Source organism: Phocoena phocoena, chromosome 8, assembly GCF_963924675.1.
Source record: "Phocoena phocoena chromosome 8, mPhoPho1.1, whole genome shotgun sequence".
NCBI classification, from domain to species: domain Eukaryota; kingdom Metazoa; phylum Chordata; class Mammalia; order Artiodactyla; family Phocoenidae; genus Phocoena; species Phocoena phocoena.
In genome coordinates, this window is record NC_089226.1 from 106,902,307 (window position 1) to 106,913,288 (window position 10,982).

The window sequence follows — 10,982 nt, forward strand, 5'->3', positions numbered from 1 at the left end:
AAGCCAGGCACCTCCCCGTGGCTGTCGGCTTTGCTTCAGCCGAGGTGCAGCTCTTTCTCCGACGACGGCGGGGAGTCAGGTCCGTCTCCCGCGTTGGGACCTTCGTCCGCAGGTTCGGCTGTCTTCTCAGGCCCAGCCTTAGCTTCAGCCTGTGCAGCTCCGCTAGGCTCCCCCCCTTCCCTGGGGCCTCCAGGAATGTGGGCCTGGAGGGGATGCCGCTGAGTTAGGGAAAGGGCGACTCTCCCGTGGGGGGCACTGCAGGTGGGGAGCTCGGCCGCCGTGCAGCTGGCCACGTCGGGGCACAGCATGGGGCGAGGGCCGAGGGGCTCCAGGGCCGGATGGCTCTCCTGGGATGGAGAGCTACACCAGCTGGACCTTCCAGAGGCTCCTATCTCCAGCTGGGCCCTGCGAGTCCACGTCTGGTTCCCCCCCCTGCCCCCAGCACGCTTGGGGCCCCAGGCATGTGGCAGGCACCCCCAAAACACCTCGATGGTGGGCGTGCACAGGTGAGGCAAAGGCGCCATCATTAATGACAGCAGTCCCCGACCCCGTGGAAATTCTCGGCACCGTCATCCCGTTTCTCATTCTAACAGGAACCTGGCCATAGGGGAGGGGTCATTCCCATTCTGCAGAGAGAACAGCTGGGGATCTGGGATGCCTAAGGTCACTCGTGCAGGTGGAACTCTGGGAGCAGGTGGGAGCTTGGGCTCCAGTTGGGGTCACCTGGCCCCCGTGTCCACCCCTGGGCCAGGGTGCCGAGCCTTGGCTGACAGCGGCCATCCGATGGGTTGCCGTCGGAACGGTCCGCCTGGTCCAGCTGACTGGAAAGTCAGGGCGCCGTGCCCGCACAGTCACGCCCCATCCACATCGGGTCTGGGGTGTAATTGAAGGTGTATCCCCTGGAGCCACGGCGACCTTGCAGTGGACGTCCTGGTCTTTGTTTAAGCCTTTGCCCTCTGGTCTCCATGCCACCTAAGCATTCTTTTGAACCAGAACACATGACAGCATCTTGGTCTGTGGGGTTGGGTCAGGGGCTATTGTTCTGTCCTCGGTGACAGCTAGTTAGTGCGGTTTTGTGCGGTTCTTATATAGAAGGCCACCCTGCGTCGCTTCCCTCCCGGGTCCCCTCCTGGCCCTCGTCTCAAAGGGAGGCTGGTGGCCTGACTCGAGACTCTGCTTGGCCCCTGTGCTGGAGGGTTGGTTTGCCCGCACGTGAAGCTTTGAAGAAAAGCTGTGACACTGGGTTCCTGCTTCTCTTTTTGGGCTCCATAAGGATTATTCATGGTTTCTAAGAGCCTGGAGTTGCGTCTCTAGTCAAGGACTCCAGTTGAAGAGGATTAGTGGGTCCAGCCCCCTGCAGTCTTAAAATGAAGCACTGAGGCTGAAAGCAGTCCTGCAGGCCGACTGGGAAGCTGTCAGCTCTTGAGAAACAATCCACTAGGGAGTTGATGGAAACACTCTGGAAGGGACCCCCGTATTTTAACTTTCTAAGCAGACGAAGTCTGGTGCCCACCGTCCACAGGCTGCACCCTTCCTGGGTGGGGAGGGCGGGTGGTGGATGTCAAGCATGGGTGGGTCGCGTGCAGCCACGTGTCTCTTGGGAACCAGAGCACAGGTGGGGGACCCCTGCCTGTCACTGGAGTCCCCACCCGGGGCCCTCCCCTGACCACAGGCAGGGTCACCCGCGTGTCCGAGCCCTCCCGCAGGAGAGATCCCAGCTCGTCCGGCAGACGTCGCCGGCTTTGCAGGAGGGAGGCATCAAATCGTGGAGTGAAACAAACCACCCCCGAAATCGGGGTGAGCCGGGGAAGCTGAGGCCGCCCCTGGGCCGGCGCGGCACACCTGGCTGCGAGAGGAGCCTGTGGCCGTGTTTCCCGCTGCACTGCTCCCCGGGGGGCAATGGGGTGCCCACCGCAGAGACTCTGTGACCCCCATCTCCCTGTGGCCACGTGCCGGACCGGTTCCAGCACCCCTGCCCCTCAGAACCGTCTCGGGAGAGCATCCCAGGTGCTCCAGAAACGTCCGGCAAGGCCGGGATTGGGATTCTAGGCCCCTTCGGCTTTTCGGGCAGTCGGCTTCATGGAATGTGTCCTAATCCCGGCGGCGTCCAGGAAGCCTGTCGCCCCTCGTGACCTTGAACAGCTTGTTTGCCAGGCTCCCTGGTGGGCAGGGCCAGCCTTGCCATGTCTCAGGGTGAGGGCACAGCACAGGATTTTCTCCACGACACAGCTTCCAAGAGGAAAGCCAAGCGCCGACGGCACCGATGATGAGCCGCTCGTGCCGAAGCAGCAGCTGTTGCCAGCTGCCCGTCTCTAATCGTCCCAGGAGGCCGTGCGGGAATGGGGGCGGGCGGTCTGACCCCAGCAGACTGCCCCTGGCCTGTGGGCCCTGACAAGGGATGGGCCCGCGGGAGCAGCCAGAGGCGCCCGCGGGGCCTGGAAGCTGTGGTGAAGCCGGTCCCACCAGCTCCGTCCTGGAGCCGCCCTGGGCCAGTGTGGCGCTTGTGGTGGTCCCGCGCCCCCGGTGCCTGTGAGCATGGTGTCTGGGGACCAGAGCAGGTCCTCAGGAAATACTCGAGGCGTCTGAGCTCAAACTCTCATCCAGTTTTCTCCATTCTCCACTCTCTGAAGGAAGGTGGGTCCCCCTCTCCAGGACTCTGCCCTGGCCCAGGCTGGCCGTGCGGAACACAACTTCTGTCCTTTTGTCACAGCCCGGGGCGTTTGGCTGCTGGGGCCCCTGGGGGCGGGTGGGGGCAGGCCACATGCGCCCCCAAGGCTGGGCCAGCTCCGAGTCTGAGCTCCCCCCTGACAACAGACTTTCATGGCTAGCCCTGTTGTGGCCTCGGGGCTCCTGCAGTCCCTGGTGCGGTGCCTCTTCTGGAAGTTACGGTGGACGGAGGGGGCTGTTTCTGCCAGCTGGCGTGGGCCTCGGATCGAAGGCGGGGGTGGGGCGGGGATTCAGAGGGAAAGGTAATCCCAGGAAACTTCCTGTGCCCTGGGCGTCCACCACGTGGTTGACACAGAGACCCATCCTAGAAAGCCCACTGGGAATTTTCCCGGGCAGCCCCTGGGGGTTGCGGGGGGAGACACTCAGGACTGCTCCAGAGAGAGGCTGCGAGGATTAGCCTGCCTCTGGGGAGACACTGGGTGAGAGAGGAGGCGCTTCCCGGAGCTCCAGGACCCGCGACCCTGCCCCAGCTATAGCCCTGCTGGGTTCTGAGACCCGCCTCCCCATCTCAGCGTTTCAGTGCCGCGCTGTGTCTTAGCGGTAGCGCCGCGGGCCTGTGAGAGGGTCACCGCCTGCTCCTGAACTGACAATGCTGCTCTTCGTCGCTGGGGTAGGCGTCTCTAGCTACTAGGTGAGAAACCCCCCAGATGTGGGCACTGCTGCGGGAGGGGCCGGTGTCTTAGCTGCTCATGGCACAGAGGCTGGGTCCTCCGTCTCCACGCCGGCCTGGGGCAGGGGCAGGGGCAGGGAGCGGCATGGCCTTGCAGCTGCCCCCAGCTCAAGGGCAGTCTTCCCGCACGTGTAGAGCAGGCCTCCTGGAGAACGGGGTGGGGGCGTTTTCTAGAGCTGAAGGGAGGCGGCAGCCGCCACCCACGACAGAGGGCGCTCAGGGGTCCATTTGCCAGGGACCCTGCTGGCCTGCGTCCTGGCCAGGGACCCTGCTGGCCTGCGTCCTGGCCAGCAGCCACGGAGGCTGCCTGCCCCCCCCCCCCCACCCAGGCAGGCCCAGCTGTGACAGGGTGCGGGGTCCCCACAGTTACGATGACGTGGACACGACTTGGGGAGACGCAGAACACGCTGGGGCACCACAGACGGGAGGGGCGGGGCAGGTGTGACAGACTGAAACGGGATGCGTCCTGGGGCTGGGCCCCCTACAGGACCCCGAGCAGGGAGAAGACAGTACGAGGTCACGGCACGTTCTAGACTCGACGCTGAGGGCCACAGGCGTGCGTGCAGGGGGTGAGACAGACACCGGGTCGCCCCTTACCCTTCTTCTTCCGGACGGAGGCTTGCAAACAGAAAGGGGAGTGTGAGTCCCGTGGCGGCGGTGCTGCCTCGCTGGGGGCCGATTGCCCCACCACGTGCACCCCTGGCTCTGGGGCACACGCGGGTGGGCAGGGATGCACTGTCTACGCTCTCCTGGGACCTGCCGGTTTGTGGCCTGCCTTTTCTGACTTGCTCTCCGGCAGACCTGCTTCCCATGGGGACAAGGGGCCTTCCTCTCACTCAGCACCCGCCCCTTTCTGGCACCCCACCCAACTGGACCGCGTGAGCCGAGGCAGCTCTCAGGAGGGACCCTCACAGTGCCCTGAGCTGTGCCCCCTTAAAGGTGACCTGCCCGCGGGTCCTCCTGGGGGGAGCCCGCGTAGCACCTGCTGCCTGGCTTTGGAGAAGCACGGGTGATAATGCACACACTGTCATCCCTGTCGGGGGCTGGGCCAGGCCTGGGGTTCAGGGCGCGTTTCCTGGAGAGTCTTGTGTGCACACACTGTCATCCCTGCCGGGGGCTGGGCCAGGCCTGGGGTTCAGGGCGCGTTTCCTGGAGAGTCTTGTGTGGACAGACAAGGTGTGGGCACGGAGGGGCCAGAGGAAAGGGGCTCTGGGTGGAGGTGGGCAGCCCCACAGCAGTGCTGCCCTTTTCTAGAAGACCTAGGCCTCCAGCTGAGCTGCAGACCCTAGACCCAGGACACGGTGACAGGTGAGGGGGCCCTCGCTGGGAGACAGCCTGGGCCTGGGGAGGAAGAGTGTGGGAGACCCTCCCAAAGGAGCTGCAAGGAGGAAAGGGCCTCCCCCGAAGGCTGGGACCAGGTGGCAGCGACGACAAGTGAGGCTGCTCCGACTCGCAGCCCCTGGACCAGCTGGGCCTGACGCTTTGTTCTGTGCCCCCGTAACCTGCCCTGGGCAGAGCTCACAGATGCTCCCCCTCCCTGCCCACCGAGCCCTCTCAGCAGAGTAAGCCGTCAGTCCACTCGCCCACTCCCGTGTGGGTGCCGTGGTGACACCCCAGTGTGGCGTCTAACCGGCACCCGGAGTCATCCCTCTTCATCAGCCACGCGGCCACTAGACCCAGGGCTCACGTTGCTCTGCACACCCTTCCCCAGGCCATGTGGTGGGGTCCAATGGCCACAGCCCTCCGTCCTTCGCAGTCCTTTCGAGAAGGCACCAGGAACTCCCTCCACTTGGCCTGCAGCCCACCAGGCCCGCCAACCCCCCTGCTATCTATGCCAGACGCCAGGGCCGCAGCGTCCTGGTCTGAGCCACACACAGTGGGAAAGATTCTGGGGGGCACCCTAGACGGCAGGGGGGGCTGCTCGGGGGGAGGGGCCACAGTGGGGCAGCTTACCTTTATCCACTAGTGAGAGGCCCAAAAATTCAAAACAAAACAATGTTAGACGAACCAAAAGGAGGTTAGGCGAAACTACTAACCACCCCCGAAGCCGGCAGGGCCCCAGCGGGCCAGCGTGGGAGCGCCGCGCACGGGGGCGTTTCCTGACCCCTCTCCCGGTGTCGGGGCCATGCAGAGGCTGGGGTGGCCCGGACGTGGCACTCACCGAGCTCCTCCAGCTCCGAGGTCATGGACTTGGAGCGCAGCGTGAGGGCCGTGGTCGGGGCGCGCTTCGGGGGTGGAGGAGCTTGGGGGGCAGACGGGAGGGAGGGAGGTGAGGGCCGGGCCCCAGTGCCGCCACCCCCTACCCCTTCCAGAACAGACGGCAGGTGGGGCCCCTGGATCTGCTGGGAAGGCTGAGATGGGGCCTCCCCCTGGGTGGGGAAGCTGGTACCGGAGGTCCTGACGTGCCTCTCCAGTCTCTTTCCTGCCGGGGAGTGGCTCTGGCCTGCTCCCGGCGCCCCTCCGCAGGCCTTGCTCAGCCCCAGTGCCCCCCAGCTGTGACCTCACTTGGGAAGGACGGTGGGCCCGAGGACCTCTCCGTTCCACGGGCCCAGGCTGCATGCCATCACAGTGACCGATGCAGGTCAGTTTGGAGCAGGAGCCCCCAGGCGCCTGTCAGCTGAGCACAGCCCTGGCCTGAGGCCGCCCACCACTCCCTGTGGGCCAGCCCGAGTCCCCTCCTAACTTCCCTTTCTGACTTGTTTCCTACTCTGGGGCAGGGGGAACGGGACCCCCCCCCCACCCCCAGTGGCAGGAGATGGGGCACACCTTGCAAGTGCCTGAGCACAGGGGGCTGGGGGGAAAGAGCCCTGCCCCCCACCCACCCTTCGGGCAGGGCTGGCGGCCGGGAGGGCACCTTTCTTCCTGGCCGTGTCGTCTGGGTCGAGATTCCTGGTCACTGTGACCACCTTGAGGACGAGGTGATTCCCACCCTGGCGGATCATGTTCACCACCTGCCGGTGGCCGACCTTCACGACATTCTCGTCGTTAACCTGTGGGGAGAGAGGGCAGGGCGGTGAGCTAACGGGGTCCCGGCGCCCAGCTGGAGGGGGGCACACGTGGGCAGCCCCCGCGGGAGTGAAGGTGCCTTCGGGAAACCGAGCAGAAGCCGCGCGGCCTGGAGGGTGAGGCCGGGCCTCCTGCAGCCCAGAGCTGGTCACCGGCCGGGGCCACTTTCTGGGAGTGAACGTCCCTGCGGCTGCTGCGAGGAAGGCAGACTGGGCTCGGAGCAGGGAGAGCCTCCCTTGATGGCCCAGGCCCCATCCCCTCCCAGGTGGGCCCTGGCACCTGCTGTCCGGACCCCAGCTCCTGGTGCGAGGGCCGGGCACGGAGGGCGGCACAGAGAGCGAACCCACAGGAGGTGGGGTCCGTGGCGGCTCCAAGCGCTGTCTTCGAGGAAAGAAAACCGCCCTAATGATCGAGAACTGATAAGGAGCACCTGAAACCTGCGCAGGCTTGCGATCGCCAGTCCGCGTTTTGCTGTACTTCTTTCTCCCGCTGTGGATTTCTTAAAAACCGTCCAAGTGCAGTGTAGCCACAAACGGAAGAGTCAGCAAGGTTTGGTGTCTTCACAAATCCAGCACCCCATGTAACCAGACCCCAGCGGACGCACCAGGTGCCCGGCTCTGACGACCAGGACCCAGGCGAGCGGGTCTGATCACCTCTGCGGGCCTCTTCCAGGCCAGCTCGGTCTGCTTCATCCCGGCTCTCCCGGGGCCCAGGAACCCCTTCAGGCCTGGACGGGCAAGCCAGACAGCTGGCCACCGGGGAAGGGCGGTTCAGGAGGCTGCCTGGGAGGGGGAGATGCGCCAGATGCCGGGCGGCAGCCGCAGTCTTTGCAGTGACTCCTAGTGGCTCTCCTTTTCACTGATTTTCTCAGAGTGTGATTAGGGAGCCAGATGAATTCAGGAAGTAAAGAAGTGCGGTGGAGAGTTGGGCCAGGAGAGGGGACGGCTGTCCCCGAGCTTGCCAGGGTGGAAGCAACGGGCCCAACTCAGCCAGACCGCAGACACCCGGGACACGCAGTCCGAGGCACACTGGTCTCCCTCCCTTGCGTCTCTCCTCCCACAAGTGCGCTGAGACAGCAGCGCTCATTCGTTGATTCCAGCCACCACTCTTGCTCTGAGGGCCCTCTAAATCCAGGAGGTACATACGGGGGGTGGACGGTCCGTCCCCACCCTCCGGGGGCTTACATTCTCATTGGGGAGTCGGACGGCACGGAAGTCAACGAACAAATGTCCGCTCAGCTGTGCTGAGTGCCACCCGAGAAAGCAGGCCCGGCAAGAGAGAGGGGCAGGCGCTGTGCACAGGCATTGGGCTGTGGTGATGGGGCCCTGGACAGCCGGCGCAGCCAGGGCCGAGCGCTGAGGCGAGCACGAGCCTGGCACGTTCGTGGGACAGCAAGATGGCCAGGGGACCAGAGGGCCAGAGCCGTGTGAACCCAGCGGGGAGGAGGGGGTAGAAGAAAAGCCTGGCTTCTGAGAGGCCCGAGGCCCAATCGGTGAGGCCTTGAGTGCCAGCTGAGACCTTGGGTTTTGAGCGTGAGAGGGATGTGGCAGATGGATGTTTCAGGAGCATCAGTCACTTGGGATGGGAGGAGGGGGTGGGGCAGAAGCAGAGAGGGCAGAACCCGGGCTGGGAGCACGGGCCGCTTGGACCGGAGGGAGGCAGGAGGGGTGGGGAGACCCGGTCAGGTCTGGAACCATGGGACGCGGCGACGTGGGTTGTGTGGGACGGAGCTGCCCGAGGCCCTGGTGAGATGCCTGCAGCACAGACGGCCGCCGGCCGCCCACCCATCAGGCCTCGGTGGCCAGCCCAGTGCGAGGAGGGCGGACCAAGAGGAGGACCGCATCCTGCCGCCGACGGGCGGGCCCCTGCGCTATTCGTGATGGGTCAGTGCAGGCATGGGGAGGGGCTCAAAGACCCCCCCAAGGACGAGCGCGACACCTGCTCCAGACGGAAGGAGCGGCTTCTCAAGCCCACAGTGGGTAGCAGCCCCTGCCACGGAGCCCACCCTGACCGTGGGCCCCTCACGCTCTTCTTTCCCCTTCCGTCTCCCCTCAGCCACACCCAACTTAAGTCCACACGCTGCTTTGCAAGTAAAGAAGCTCTGGATGAAGGCCGGCCCCCAGAGCAACACGCACACCCAGGCCAGAGCTGCGGCTGCACAGGTGGCGCTTCAGCAGCGACAGCGTGGAGCTGTCAGGTGGCTGTGCTGTGACGCATGTGGATGCCCGCTTCCAAGAAGGCACAGGAACTCCAGCAGCACAGTTCAACCCGGAATCAGTAAGAAGCCCGTGACCAGCGAGGCGGGATGGGAACACGCAGCTCCATCCTCGTCCCAGCGCAGAGGGACAGAGAGCAAAGAGCAGAGGGCTGCAATTTAGTTTCCCAGACTGAAACTTCAGTCTAACCAGAACGGGACTGTGGAGCCAGCTACCATCCTTAAAGCAGATGCTCCAAGTTGCTCATGTGGTGACAGGAACCTCAGAGACTGAGTAAGTGAAATGCTTGCTGTTCCCTCAATTGCCCACTGAACTTTCATGGTCCCTCAAAAACCAAAACAAAAAACCCCAAAACAAACACACACCACACTGGGCCTACAGTTCTGGCATGCTGCCACCAGGAGGTGTGTGCCTTAATCAGCCACCACATTTACAGGTTAAGCCAGGTCCTGAAGATTACAGCCTTGGAGCAGATCCAGTTACCTGTAAGAGAGTGCCATTCTCTCCCTTGCGTCATTCTTACGTACAGACATGGTGCGATTTATGCAGGGAGTAAAGCATGGTCACGTCCTGGCAGAGGGCAAGAATACCAGCCTGCCCACCACCTTGGTTCGGGGAACTTGTGCCTTCCTTTACACACTTTCGTATCTTCCTAAATAATTCTCTAATTCCACTTAAATTGTCACTTGAAATATCAAGCTTGTATGTGTACCCAGTTTAAAGAGGCAGAATTCTACAAGGCCTGTTACAACAAAGCCAACAGGACCTCACCACCTAGCCCCACTTCTCATTCCCAAAGCCTTCGACCAATTCTTTCTATAGCCGTCACTGCACCTCTCACCAGGCTGCTACTTGATGCGTTAATTTTAGATAGCATCTGCTGACACACCACTACTGAAAACGATGATCTAGCTCAGCTTCTCAGCTGTGGCATTACTGCAGCTCGGGACCAATCAACCGGTGCGTTGTCCGGGTGCGCACTGCAAGATGTTCGGCAGCGCCCCTGCGTTCTACCCGCCAGGTCCAGCAGTCCACGCCCCCACAGAGTGACAACCAGGAATGTCTCTAGCCATTGCCAGTTGTCCTCTGGGAGGTCGGAGTCACCCTCAGCTGAGGCTGAGAGCTACGAATTCAGCTCTTTTCCTTCATCCCCCGTACCACCAGTTTCCCAGGACGTCCATCCTCAGGTCATAGTTACCGAGTAGTTTTAACCAGATCAACATTCAGGGTTTACGTCATGACTGTCTAACATCTGTCTACCGGTAAACCACATGGTATACTATGATTACTTTGCCTCTTCCAGTGAGTTTTGTTTTCCCTGGAGTGAAGTAATTTTCTGGTGTTTTTAGACTGGTTTAATTTTCTGTGTACTTAACAGTAATTCAAGTCCAAACACTTCCTTAATTATGTAAATCTCTTTTCAAAATCTTCAGGTACATTGGATGTCTTGTTAAGTTTGTCTTCTTGAACGGATCACTCCTGAAGACTTCTCTAACAGTGTGGGTTCAGTGTTCTCTTGGCCTGTGTCCCCCCGTTACTGTCACCCTCAGAATTCCTTCTGATTCTGTCTTGTGTTGGATCTTCTGAACCCTAGACCGGCATGTATGTATTTCTTTGATTCAAAACCTCATTTTTGGTAGAGGACGTTCTCCAGTAGTCTTCCAGTAAGAGGAGTTTGGGAGGTGATTTTTTTTTAGACATTGTCTATTTGAAAATGGCTTTACCTGCACACTTAAATAGTAGTTTGCCTGGGTATAAAATTTGAGGTTGGAGGGTAGGTAAGGTAAAGTAAGCTCCTAAGATGAACTCTTCTGCAGGTAACAACTGTAAAGTCTGGACAGAATATAGTCCCTCATCCTCAAACCAACAAAGACAGTTCCCTGAAAGCTCTGGAACATGAACAAGGGTAGGCAGATTTTGGGTGGCAGTGGAAAATCGGAAGCTTTGGGCCATGGACACAGAGTGGTGTGAGTTACCTGATGCTCTGGTAGAAACCGCAGCCTTTCTGGCTTGAGAAGTCAGAGGGCAGAGCCCTTTGCGTCCACAGCGGCCAAAGTGAGGGGGGAATTCCAGAGAGGAGAGGGCCAGAGAAGAGTAGTTCTGTGTTCTGTGTGTAAACTCTTCCCAAGTCTGTGGTTGACATCTGAACTATGTGTGCACAGGGCCAACTCCAAATAGCTTGCAGATAAGGCTGTAAAACACCTGAACTGATACCTGAACTGCCACAGTAGGCTAGACAGTTTGCAGCTTGAGTGTGACCAGGGCAGCCGGCAACTAAAGCAAAAACACCGGCACTCAAGCAAGAAGTGTAACAGAGTCCAGAGTTGCCACAGCGTAACACTCACAATATTCAGGATAGGATA

The 10,982-nt window shown here is 61.4% G+C and overlaps 1 protein-coding gene across 2 annotated transcripts in view; it reads right to left on the minus strand.

Annotated features, from left to right (window-relative positions):
- The window catches only part of SHANK2 (SH3 and multiple ankyrin repeat domains 2), a 456,320-nt gene that overhangs the window by 17,676 nt on the left and 427,662 nt on the right, over positions 1–10,982 (minus strand). For both annotated transcript variants that reach the window (XM_065881611.1, XM_065881612.1), the window contains 4 exons: positions 6,252–6,387; positions 5,559–5,639; positions 5,351–5,359; positions 3,995–4,015 (listed from right to left, as the gene is read on the minus strand). In XM_065881611.1, coding sequence (XP_065737683.1) covers positions 3,995–4,015; positions 5,351–5,359; positions 5,559–5,639; positions 6,252–6,387 — 247 coding nt within the window. The remainder of the gene's footprint in view (positions 1–3,994; positions 4,016–5,350; positions 5,360–5,558; positions 5,640–6,251; positions 6,388–10,982) is intronic.